The following is a 13332-nucleotide window of genomic DNA, read 5'->3' on the forward strand; positions in this document are numbered from 1 at the left end:
CTCGTATGGCTTCACACACGTGACGTCCAGCCCTCTGCATCCCCAGTCCAATGGAAAGGCGGAGAAGGGCGTTCACATTGCCAAGCGGCTCCTCTGCAAGGCTGCTGCTGCCGGATCGGACTTCTACCTCGCCCTGCTGGCCTATCGCTCGGCCCCACTAGCCACGGGTCTCTCGCCAGCACAGCTGCTGATGGGTCACGCCCTCAGAACCACTGTGCCTTCCATCCTGGCACCAACAATAGACCATGCTCCGGTACTGCATAGGATGCAACTGCAGCGCGATCGCCAGAAGAGATCGTACGACACAAGGGCAACTGATCTTCCCTCCCTGGCCCCTGGAGACAACGTCCACATCCACCTACCAGATGGTGGCTGGTCAGCACCTGCCGAAGTTCTCCGACGCGTGGCTCCCCGCTCGTTCCTGGTACGCATGCCGGATGGATCCGTGCGTAGGCGCAATCGCCGAGCCCTTCGCCTACTTCCACGCTCGCAACGGAACCATACACAGACGCCGTGTCCTCCACTGGTTCCTGATAGCGACTTTGTGGAGCTGCCATATACCATGCCCCTTCTGTCGCCGCCCGTGGCCAGGCTCGCATCTCAGCCGGTGGTTCTTAACCCACCCTTGAGGCGGTCAACCCGAATTCGTTGCCCACCTACTAGACTGGACTTATGAGACTGTTCACACGTCAAATTTTAGCAACTACTGTATTGTAACATGTCACTGTTTTATCGTTCCAGGCCTCGTTTGATCGGTCCAAATTTCAACGTTCTTCTTCTTTTGTTAAGGTACAACCTCGTTAGCATGTCACACCTGACATCGCCCCTTGTATATAGTTACGCCACATGTACATGCTGTAAATATCACGCACACACACCTTTAGCTGCACTCAGGACACATTTATATTTATAACCACGTAGGCACATAATCTTGTAAAAAAAGGGGGGATGTCATGATATTCAAACACACATCACAACACACACATCATGATAGACAGACCAACAGACCAATTAGCACAGATAACACGACAGCCAATCACAGACAAGAGCAGACACAGTATAAGACAAGAAACACGACACCTGCTGGCCAGTCCATCTGGAGACAGGACAAGGCCAGGACCTCATTAACAAGACACTCACACAGTCACCACGTGCTGAGTACCAAGTCAGATGTGTAAATAACTAGTTGTAATAAAACTGCGTTGTACCAATCGCAACCGTGTTGGTTCGTCTGTACCTCAGAGCACCCAACACCACAAACACTGCTGCTGGTTCCAAAGTTTGACATTCATCTTACATTTCCTGGTAATCTTTCAGCACTGAATTAAAAAAAATAAAAATTTAGAGTACCCAATTCATTTTTTTTTCCAATTAAGGGTCAATTTAGTGTGGCCAATCCATCTACCCTGCACATCTTTAGATTGTGGGGATGAGACCCACGCAGACACAGGGAGAAAGTTCAAACTCCCCATGGGCAGTGACCCGGTGCCAGGATTGAACCTGGGTCCTCGGCGGCGTGAGGCAACAGTGCTAACCACTGTGCCACCATGCTGCCTGAATTTTTCTTTTACATGTTGTTAGACCATAAGATATAGGAGCAGAATTAGGCCATTCCACCAATCGAGTCTGCTCCGCCGTTCGATCACAGCTGATATGTTTCTCATCCCCATTCTCCTGCCTTCACCCCATAACCCTGATCCCCTTATTAATCAAGAACACCTGATTTGTGCTTGAGGTGCTGTTACTTTTTTTCGAAAGATATGGTCTCCAGGCAGAACCTGAAGGGCTAGATCTTCCTATTCCTTGGAGATGGGTGCGAAGGTGGGATAGAGAGCAAAATGAGAAGAGAGCGCATCAAATCAGATCACCTCCCTTGTGTGTTCTTACCTCTGAGTGACCTTGCTGGAGGTAAGGTCAAAATAGCACCAACTACCTACCCGATAACAGTGTGCAAACAATTAGGAAAATTTAATGCCCACATTGGAGCAAATAGATGAAGCCTCCAAATTCTTCCTGAAGTTAGAAGAGGTCCGTGCTGAGGCTGAAGCGTCTGGGCACATCCTCATGCTCCTGTACCTGCCTCAGATAGTGCACACCTCTCCAGAGCAGTTCATAGTCCTCCGATATGCCTTATTGGACAGCGGGCATTAACTTTCTACCTCCTGTAAGATCGGTCATCAGTGCACAGTTCTGACCCATGCATTATTGGAACCCAGAAATGGTCCCAAACCCTGAAATGTTTCAATGGCGATAAGATTTTGCCCTTTATTTCAACATTGCATTCTTCCAGTCAGTTTTCTCAACATATCACAAAGGAACAAATGTTGTGGGTAAAGTTTTGGGCCCTGTCAATGTTGGAAAGGCATCAGAAAATCACAAGGTTGGTGAATGTGCAGATGTCCTGACCCTCTTCCCAACGTTAACCGTTTTGAGGCGGGTGGGCAATTAGGCTTGTTGAAAGCCTTCTTGAGGCAAGTAATGGAGGGATTTCCGGTGGCAACCATAGGCTTCCTTGTAGAGGGATTCACCCCACAGTGGTGGCTTCGATGGCTGCTTTCTGTATTTTTTATTTGAATTTTGGAAAATGTGTCTATGAAAGCACCTTTTTGTTGAATTGGCCTCTTAATTACCTACCTTTAATTGCAATCAAGTTCTCCTCTGTAGCTAGAAGGCTTCTGATTAGACTCCCAGTGTTGAGAGTTCATGTGCTGCCCTTCATTAGACAGAAAACCAGTCTTCACGCCAATCAAAGGGGAGGCCCACTCAAGCTTTCCGGTTAGTGATGGTTTTGTCCCAGGGTGGTTTGGGATCCGGAAACAGCCTGGCTCGCGTTTCCTGCTCATGATCCTATGAGATAAGATATTTACATGAACTCTGTCTTAAATAATAATCTTTATTATTGTCACAACTAGGCTGACATTAATACTGCAATGAAGTTACTGTGAAAATCCCCTAGTCGCCACATTCTGTTCGGGTACACTGAGGGAGAATTCAGAATGTCCAATTCACTTAACAAGCACGTCCTTCGGGACTTATGGGAGAAAACCGGAGCACCGGGAGGAAACCCACGCAGACATGGGGAGAACATGCAGACTCCACACAGACAGTGACGCAGCAGGGAATCAAACCCAGGTGCCGTGAAGCAACAGTGCTAACCATGTGCTACCGTGCCTCGATAAATGGGAGACCCGTTCTTTTTAACCTATGCCCTCTGGTACCATAAGGCGAAACACTCTTTCAGCATCCACCCTATCAAGTGTCCTTGAGATCTTATATGTTTCAATAAGATCTAAACTGAGGTTCTAAACTGTCCAAACTTTCATCATAAAATAATTTCTTCATACCAGGATGATATTTGCACAATATTTTCTCATTCTTTTTAAAACACAGACGCCAGGATTCTCAGTTCCACTGTTGCCACTCAGCCAAAACTTACTGAATGGAGTTTTGGCAGAGCACCAAGCTCCGTTGATTGGAGGAGGAATGGAGTGTCCCATCGGCATGAGCAAACTGAGAATTCCGTCCAGTGATTCACCATAATCACACCCGTGACTGAACACTACTGCCGACTCTGATGATTCTTGGAATTAGGTGAGAAGATATTCACAGTTCAGGGGTACATCTCTTGTCTTCTCTCTCTTCATTAATGATGCTATGAACTTTGGCCAGCTGAAGGATATCAAGGTGTCTAGAAAGCTGATAATCCTATCCGTTGTGTCCTCCTGTGACAGAGGCAGTGTTAAAAATAAAATAAATACATTTTGCCATGACGTTCATGTGTCCACACCTGGGTGCTGGCAGGGATCCCTAGGTCAGCCTCACTTCTGCCAGCGGTTGGATGGCGGTGATGGTACATGGTTAGCTTGCCAATGTCTTCATTTTAATGGTGATTTTAGTTGCTAGATTCATTAACATATTTAAAATACCAACCTGGTCCTGGCAATGAGTTACCTGTCTGCTCCATGGCCAGCCTCAACAAAACCCTGGCTTGACCTGGCTCGCTGACTTGCAATTTCTGGAGCTTTTCCCCCAATTAAGACTCCCACTCGCACCCAGTCCCACTTGCCTTAACCAGGTTAAAATTCCCCCTTTATTACTGTAGAACCAGCGCCCCTTCAACCCCAATTCATTTCTTTCTCCAAAGGGTCCTGCTGAAAATACGAAGGATAATTTTATGATTTCACCCTGATCAGCAACTTTCTTGAGCCTTGGTTAGGGAATGAGTTCCAGGAATTTTACTCAGCAGCAGTGAAAAAACAGTGGTATAGTCCCAAATTAGCTTGGTGTGTGACTTGGTGGGGAATGTGCTGGTTGTGGTGTTCTCATATGTCTGTAACCTTTTATTTCTGTATGGTAGAGTTTGTGGGTTTGAACGTGTTGTTGAAGGAGGTTTGGTGAGTTACTGCAGTGCATCAGGTATATGGTACACACATCTGCCACTGTGTTTCAGTTTTGGAGGGTGTTTAAGTTAATGGATGGGGTGCCAATCAAGAAGGCTACTTTCTCCTAGATAGTTTGAAACTTCTTGGGTGTTGTTGAAGGCTCAATAATCCAGGAAAATGGAGAATATTCCATCACACTCTTAATTTGTGCCTTGTAGATGGTGGAGTCAGGTGGTAAAATGAAATGAAATCGCTTATTGTCACAAGTAGGCTTCAAATGAAGTTACTGTGAAAAGCCCCTAGTCGCCACATTCCGGCGCCTGCTCGGGGAGGCTGGTACGGGAATTGAACCGTGCTGTTGGCCTGCCTTGGTCTGCTTTCAAAGCCAGCAATTTAGCACTGTGCTAAACCAGCCTCTGTGAGTTAATGTGAAATAACAGTCCGAGAACTTCCTGCCTCCAACCTGCTCTTTTAGCTGTAATATTTATTAGGCGTGTCTAGTTCAGTTCTGTTCAGAGGTAATGCTCACATGTTGATGGTGGGGATCTGGGAATTGTTCTACCATTGAATATCAAGTGGAGATGGTTAGAGATCTCGCTTGGTGGAGATAGTCACCTGTGTGACGTGAATGCTATTGGCCACTTATCAGCTCAAACCTGTTTGTTAAAAAGAATGAGGCACAGTGATTAGCACTGTTGCTTAACAGCGCCAGGGACCCGGGTTCGATTCCCGGCTTGGGTCACTTTCTGTGTGGAGTCTGCGCGTTGTCTGCGTGGGTTTCCTCCGGGTGCTCTGGTTTCCTTCCACAAGTCCCGAAAGATGTGCTGTTAGGTGATTTGAACATTCTGAATTCTCCCTCAGTGTACCCGAACAGGCGCCAGAGTGTGGCAACTAGGGGATTTTCACAGTAACTTCATTGCAATATTAATGTAAGCCTATTAGTGACAATAATAAAGATTATTATTATCATGCACATATTTTTGGGTTATGGGGGTGAGGCCCACACAGACACTGGGAGAATGTGCAAACTCCACGTGGACAGTGTCTTGGGGCCAAGAACGATCCCGGGTCCTCGGCGCTGTGAGGCAACAGTGCTAACCATTGCGCCACCGTGCCACCCTACCTACTCTCTGCTTTCTGTCAGTCAGCCAATCCTCAATCCAATCCAGTATTCTACCCCCAATCCCCTGTGGTCTCACCTTCTGGATCAGTCTTTTATACGGCACCTTGTCAAACGCCTTCTGGAGGTCCCCACATCCACAGGTTCCCCATTATCTTCCTTGCTGGTTATGTCCTCCAGGAATTCAAGCAAGTTTGTCATGCATGACTTACCCTTCATAAAACTATGCTGACAACGGTGGATTGAGCTTTGTCTTACCAAATATTCAGTCACCTCCTCCTTAATGATTGGTTCCAGCAACTTCCCCACCACAGAGGTAAAGCTAACCGATCTATAGTTTCCTACTTTTTGCCTCTCTCCCTTTTTGAATAGGGGCATCTCATTAGCATGTTTTCAATCCGGGACCCTTCCAGAAGCCAGGGAATTCTGAAATATCATAACCAATGCATCCACTATCTCTGCTGCCACCTCCTTTAATACCCTAGGGTGCAGGCCATCAGCTCCCGGAGACTTATCTGCCTTTAATCACATTAGTTTATTCAATACCTTCTCCTTAATGATGGTTATTGCACCAAGTTCCTCTGCATCAACTGCATTTTTTGGACTGTTTTAATTATTCTCTACCATGAAGACAGATGGAAAATATTGGTTCAATGCCTCTGTCATCTCTGTGTTCCCCATTATTACCTCACCAGTATCATCCTCTAAAAGGCCAACATTTACTTCAGCTATTCTCTTCCTCTTTATATACTTATAGAAGCTTTTGGTATCAGTGTTTATGTTTTCTGCTAGTTTCCTGTTTGTTGTTCACCTTAGCTCTTTTGATTTTATTTTTAGTAGCCTTTTGCTGAACCTTAATGTTTTTCCAATCCTACAGCTTACCACTAGCCTTTGCAGTATCGTATGCCCTAGATTTTGCCTTTATGTCCTCTTTGACTTCCTTGTTTAGCCATGGAACATCTTTCTCCCTTTTATAATTCCTCTTCCTCCCAAGAATATACTTTAATTGAGAGGTGTTTAATATCTCCCTGAACATCCGCCATTGTTCCTCAACTGTCCTACACTCAATTATTTGTGCGGAGTCTACTTGGGCCAACTCTTTCCTTAGGCCTGTACAATTACCTCTCACCTCTCTCCTAGAGTCACTCTCACCTATCCCCTGGTGTTCAGCTCTTTTCTCCATGTTTGTTGCAAGGCTGTAATGAGGTCGGGAGCTGAGTGACTCCGGCAGAACCCAAAACTGCTCTTTAAGTGCCACTTGATAGCACTGTTGATGACACTTCCATCACTTTGCTGATGATTGAGAGTAGATTGATGGCGTGGAAAGTGGCTCAGACAGGTTTTGTCCTGCCTTCAGGGCACAGGCATTCCTGGGCAATTTTCCACTTTGCCAGGTAGATGCCAGTGTTGTAGCTGTACTGGAACAACTTGGATAGAGGTGCATCTAATTCACAAGGCTCCACCTGTCAGGGCCCATAGACTTTGCTGCATCTGGGGCCTTGTGTTGTTTCTTGATATCAAATGGAGTGAATCAAATTGGCTTCTGTGATGCTGGGGAGCTCCTAAGGGTACGGAGATGGATCATCCACTCAAATCCGCTGAGCCTGCTGGAAGAAACACTTACCTTCAGGTTGGCTTCATGATGCCACTAATGCCTCCAATCTGAGTACTTGTTTAAAAAAAAAACCCTGGTGTCATAAAAATAAAGCTTTGAGATTCTGCTACCCCTTCATTATATAATCAGACATTAGAGCTCCATATTTTAACAAAAATTTCTACAAACTGAAGTTATATTCTCAGAATATAGACCCTACAATTAAGCACCTCAGCAGTATTTCAGTAGCAGGCAGGACTGATGAATTAGTGAATTGGACTCTTCCAACATTATAGACAACAACTCATTCCTTTAGTTGAAAAATACACTTGGAAGATCTGAAAAATCGAATGTGGAACGTAGTTACTACAATTGGTGTAAGTGTAATTTCAATAATATAGATATTTCTAACATACCATGCCATTGACGTGATGATCACAGCCAGCAATAACCACCAGTACCAATCTCCTTTGTCACAAAAGACAGCCATCAAAAGACCAACTAGGATGCCGTTGTATCCATAAAGCCCAGCTGCAATCGCGGATCTAAAAAGTTGAAAGCAAAACACACCGACATTTTGGAATTGAACACTTTTCCGTATATTTTTGAAGTATTAGCAAAATTATGTTGCGTGGTTTGGGAAGACACACGACGAATACATGCAATTATTCAATCAACGTTATTCATGTTATTAGTAGCACCAAGATATGTTACGTATTGCCTTCAAATCACTTTAAATGAATCTTTGAGAAAGTTTTTGTTCATCTGAGCAGTTTATTTATTTGACTGTTCATTCAGACAACACTGTTGATGACAAGCGGCACCAAAAATAAGACATAGAAAAGTACAGCACAAAGGACATGATTTGGTCCATCAGATTTGCTTTGGGCTGGTGCACATGGACACTTTGGCAGACTGTAGCTCTTGGAATAGTCAAAAAAATGTAACCTAGTGAAAATTGTATCAATTTGTCACTAAGTAGTTGAAATGTAATAGATTTTGTGGATCTCAATCAGGGAGCTGAAAGTTCTTTCAAGCTCCAGTGGAGATTTCAAAAAGAGCACCTTTTCGCTTGGTTTTTCAAAGTTTTACAAAGTTCTTTGTACCAGTCATCTGGGTCCGGTAATTACTAAATGTTACTAGCTGTTTTATAAATGTTCTCATTGTTCAACAAAATTGGGGATATCAACTATATTTTTAACTTAAGCTGCATTACAGTAGATCACATAATTCGTTAAGCCACTTTTGTTCCTTCCAACCTAATGGGTGGCTCATCTTTTTTTAATTCATTCATTGGATAAGGGTGTCATTGGCTAGGCCAACATTAATTGTCTATTCCTAATTGCTCTTGAGAAACTGATGGAGAGCTGCCTTCTTAAGCCACTGCACTTCATCTGGTGTAGGTACACCCACAATGCTATTAGAAAAGGTATTCCAGAATTTTGACCAAGGGACAATGGAGGAACAGCCGTATATTTGTAAGTCAGGATGGTGAATGGCTTGGGGAACTTCCAGGTAGTGGTGTTTTCACGTGTCTCCTGATCTTTTCCTTCTATATGGTAGTGGATTTGGAAGATCCTGACTAAGGAGCCTTGGTGAATTTCTACAGTGCATCTTGTAGATTGTACACACTGCTGCTGCTGTTTGTGGTGGAGAAAGTGACTGTTTATGGATGGGCTGCCTATCAAGTGGGCTGCTTTGTCCTGGATAGTGTCAAGCATCTTGAGTGTTGTTGGAGCTGCACCCATCAAGGCAAGTGGAGAGTATTCCATCTTGTGCCTTGTAGATGGTGGACAGGCTTTGGGAACTCGCGGTGAATTACTTGCCATAGGATTCCTAGCTTCTGAACGCCAGGATTTTCCTGATCCAGTTTTGTTTCTGGTCAATAGTAACATCCAGGATAGTGTGGAATTCAGTAATGGAAATGCCATTGAATGTCATGGCTGATTGTTGAATTCTCTCTTGATGGAGATGGTCATTGTCTGGCACTTGTGTACGAATGTTACTTGCCACTTGTCAGCCCAAGCCTGAATAGTGTCCATATTGCATTTGCACATGGACTGCTTCAGTATCCACTGAGTCCTGAATGGTGGTGAATGTTGTGCAGTCATCAGCGAACATCCCCATGTCTAACCTTATGATGGAAAGAAGATCATTGATGAAGCAGGTGAAGATGATTGGGCCTAGAACACTACCCTGAGAAACTCCTACAGTGATGCTTTGGAACTGAAATGATTGGCCTTTTTTGCCAGGCATGACTCCAAACAATGGAGAGCCCCCTTGATTCCCATTGACTCCGGCTTTGCTAGGGCTCCTTGATGCCACACTCGGTCAAATGCTGCCTTGATGTCAAGGGCAGTCATTCTCACCTAGCCTCTGGAGTTCAGCTCTTTTGTCCATGTTTGAACCAAGGCTGTAATGAAGTCAGGGGCTGCATGATCCTGGGGGAACCCAAACTGAGTGTCAGTGAGAAGGTTATTGCTAAGCAAGTGTCACTTGATAGCGCTGTTGATGACCCCTTTCATCACTTTACTGATGATTGAGAGCAGACTGATAGGGCGATAATTGACCAGATTGGATTTGTCCTGCTTTTTGTGTACAGGACATACCTGGGAAATGCTCGCCATTACCTGGTAGATGTCAATGTTATAGCTGTACTGGAAGAGCATTGCTAGTGACACACCAAGTTCTGGCGCACCAGTCTTCAGAATATTGTCAGGGTCCATGACCTTTGCCGAATCCAGTGCCTTCAGTCGTTTATTGATATCACATGGAGTGAATCAAATTGGCTGAAGACTGGAATCTGTGATGTTGGGGACCTCCAGAAGAGGTCGAGATGGATCATCCACTCGGCACTTCTGACTAAATATTGCTGCAAATCTTTCAGCCTTATATTTTTCACTGATGTGTTGGGCTCCTCCATCATTGAGGATGTGTATATTTGTGGAGCCCCCTCCTCCAGTGAGTTGTTTAATTGTCCACCACCATATGACAGGACTACAAAGCTTAGATCTAATCCATTGATTGTGGAATCACTTAGCTTTGTCTATCGCATGATGCTTACGCTGTTTGGCACACAAGTACTACAATACTACTGACAATATTGCAATATCGCCTCCCCTCAAAATACTATTTTGGAAACATGAGGTAATGAAAAATTTGAATTCTTGAACATGGAACAGTCTGGTGACAGTACAATAATTGTCAAGGCTTGCAACTATCCATTATTCTTTTTGTAAATTTTGTATCTTCCTCTCAAACCTTTTATCCTCAAAGATGTTTGAAGAGAGTTTTACAATTAGATTAACTTAATACAAAAGGCTTCAAAGTTAAATCATAAATTTTGATGTCTGACTGAGAACCCATCTCAGAACTTACTGAGTGGCAAATAATGTAGAGCAGAGTGTTTTCTAAATGGGGAAAGGCTAGCAACTGGGGAGAAACCGAGAGATTTGGGGGCCCCTCCCCAAAGTCATTAAAGCTAGTGGACAGGTACAAAAAATGATATGTTCATACAATGTTAACAATTACAGTTTCTCTCAAGGTGGCTGGATTAAAAAGGGATCAAAGTTAACCTAAAATTTCAAAATGAAAAATGAAAATCGCTTATTGTCACAAGTAGGCTTCAAATTAAGTTACTGTGAAAAGCACCTAGTCGCCACATTCCGGCGCCTGTTCGGGGAGGCTGGTACGGGAATTGAACCGTGCTGCTGGCCTGCCTTGGTCTGCTTTCAAAGCCAGCGATTTAGCCCTGTGCTAAACAGCCCCTGAAAATTGAGATTGACAGTTATTTTTGGCAGGACAGGGTTACAGAACCAGGGCTAGTAAATAGATTTATGATCTAGTGCAATGGTGGAACAGCTCATTGTGCTGAATGGCCTATTCATGTTCCTGTGTTGCTAATGTTGGTCTGCCCAAGTTGCTCATTTGGATGAAGTTGTATGTGGTATTCATTTAGGGACACCGAATCTGCATGTGTCTCTAATGCTTACACATCGAGAATTACATTACAGAAATAGAGGTCAAAACTTGATCAGTTTTCTTTGCAGCACTGCACAGATACTCTCGACTCCAAATCCAGAATATTTTTAATGCTGCATAATTGTTAATCCAGTGATACAGTGGTCAGATTAGAAGTAGGAGATCAGCTACAATTATAGGGTTGTGTGGAGACTGAAGTTAGCATTGGTCTGAACTGGCAATTGTATGATATGCTGCAGGCGATTTAAAATTCCCAAACCCAAAGTGTTTGGGTCAGATGAGAAGTTAAAATGTTAAAACTCACAAACTCAAATCCTTGAACTTTCCCAGTTTTAATAGAGGCAGGATGAGAGACAGGCAACCAACCTATTCTCAGGTGGGTAGGTCATTTACTTAAGAATTTGAGGAAGGCTGAAATTTTAAATTTTGCCTTTGTTGGCCGGGTATTCCGTGTCTCAGGAAAGCTGTCAGCTGCGAGGGAGATAACAACTGCTGGATCCAGCAATTAAGTGATTTTGCAGCACTTCTTGTGGGCCAGGCAGAACAGGAGTGCTTCCCCTTGGTCCACTTAACCAACCTGCCACCCTCGTCCCCACGATCAGGAATTACCCATGGTAATTGCTACCCCCCCCCCCTCGATCACAACCCAATCCACCTGTAAGCCATGATGTACCCCAGAAGCAATGATCCTCTTTGACTCTTTAAATTTCCCATGACCCTTCATGATATCTCTTGACCCCTCTGATGTTCCCCCCACTAACAATCCTTCTGATCTCCTCCCCGCCCCCAACAATCCTTCTGATCTCCCCATCTTCCAACCATCAATTTCCCCCAATGTTTGTCTCCAATCGTTTCAAACTCTGGCCTCTGATTGCTTCTTTCTCTCTGTTCGCCAGTTTCAGCCGGGTCCTGAAGATTCACCCGCCCAACAGCCAGCCAGCCTTTCAATCTGGCTAGCTGCAGTCGGGAAAGGGAGACAAAAAAGTTAATGCAATCTAGCAATTACCTTCAGTAAAACTGAGTAAAACCCATTCTTCTGGATTTCTAAATGGCACGTGTACGCCCCACACTCCTTTCCAACCACTCAGTAACTATTGTGGCCGTTTACTCTGTCTCACTTCTGGTACTGAAATGCTAGTTGTTGCTTAGTGGATCCTTCAATGGGACCCACGCATTACCACACATCATCCAATATGACAACATCTTCTGTTAAGCAAATCTTTAAAACAGTGACCTTCTCTACCGTGCTACTCAGGAACTTGGATTAATTTTTGAAATGTAGTAGCTACTGGGACAGATAAAGATGTTCAGAATTCCACTTTTATTTATTCATGTCTGAGAAATCTTTGAAAAGCAGAAGTGCGTCAAGAACATTTACCTGTTCTGACTGAACACGAGTGCTGCCAGGTTTGAGAACACTGTTCCCACGACGCCATTCAATGCCCACCATGGATTCTGTAAAATCAGCCCGGCCAAAATAACAACGCCGCTCAACGGATTGTTGACAAACATCACTTGGGCAATTCCACGTAAGTTCCAGTCAATAAACTGAAGGACGATATTCTGATCTGCAATGTTGTCAGAAGAAAAGTATGTAACTGTTAAAGAATATGATTTGTGCCTGCTTCCCTTGTAAAAGAATCCAAAGGCCATAAATTAGTTGCAGATTTCTTGGTGCCAAGCAGTTATCAAGTATAATTCAAACCACAAAATTAGATCAGTCAGTAACTTGATAACCGAGAGCAAACATTTAGCACATTAATAAGCATCCATTTGATTTATTTCTAACAAGTGGATCACAATAACATTGTTTATGGAAAATCTGATGATCCACTGTTTCATAATAACAAGAAAATTTAAAACAATTTATGAGCAATGTGTAAATATGTTGCTAAATTGGAACTGTGCATAGCATAATCTTTTGTATTAAGTCCAGAAAGTTGAAACATTATAGTAAATGCAACACCCAACTAGTCAGAGATTAAAAGTTGCTTCATGTTGGGGTTTTGTACATTGCCAAGTTTGCGTGGCTGGTCTCAAAGACAAAATACAATCTGCACCATTATAGACTCCATTCCACATGTTTTACTTTATGATTGCTCAAGAAAAATCTTTCCAATAGTATCTGGAATTGTTCTTCTTAAAACAAAGAGGCCTGAGGGAAGATTGAATAAAGGTATTCAACATTTGATAGATCAGATAGAGAAAAGTTTTTTCCAGTGGCAGGAGGGTTGATAAACAGCAGACATAGATTT

At 43.7% G+C, this 13332-nt stretch overlaps 1 protein-coding gene across 5 annotated transcripts in view; it reads right to left on the reverse strand.

The window, feature by feature from the left end:
* The window catches only part of slc14a2 (solute carrier family 14 member 2), a 192167-nt gene that overhangs the window by 60432 nt on the left and 118403 nt on the right, over nucleotides 1-13332 (reverse strand). For all 5 annotated transcript variants that reach the window (XM_072497135.1, XM_072497137.1, XM_072497140.1 and 2 more), the window contains 2 exons: nucleotides 12456-12645; nucleotides 7513-7641 (listed from right to left, as the gene is read on the reverse strand). In XM_072497135.1, coding sequence (XP_072353236.1) covers nucleotides 7513-7641; nucleotides 12456-12645 — 319 coding nt within the window. The remainder of the gene's footprint in view (nucleotides 1-7512; nucleotides 7642-12455; nucleotides 12646-13332) is intronic.

The sequence above is a fragment of the Scyliorhinus torazame genome, chromosome 3 (genome assembly GCF_047496885.1).
Source record: "Scyliorhinus torazame isolate Kashiwa2021f chromosome 3, sScyTor2.1, whole genome shotgun sequence".
Classification (NCBI taxonomy): Eukaryota; Metazoa; Chordata; class Chondrichthyes; order Carcharhiniformes; family Scyliorhinidae; genus Scyliorhinus; species Scyliorhinus torazame.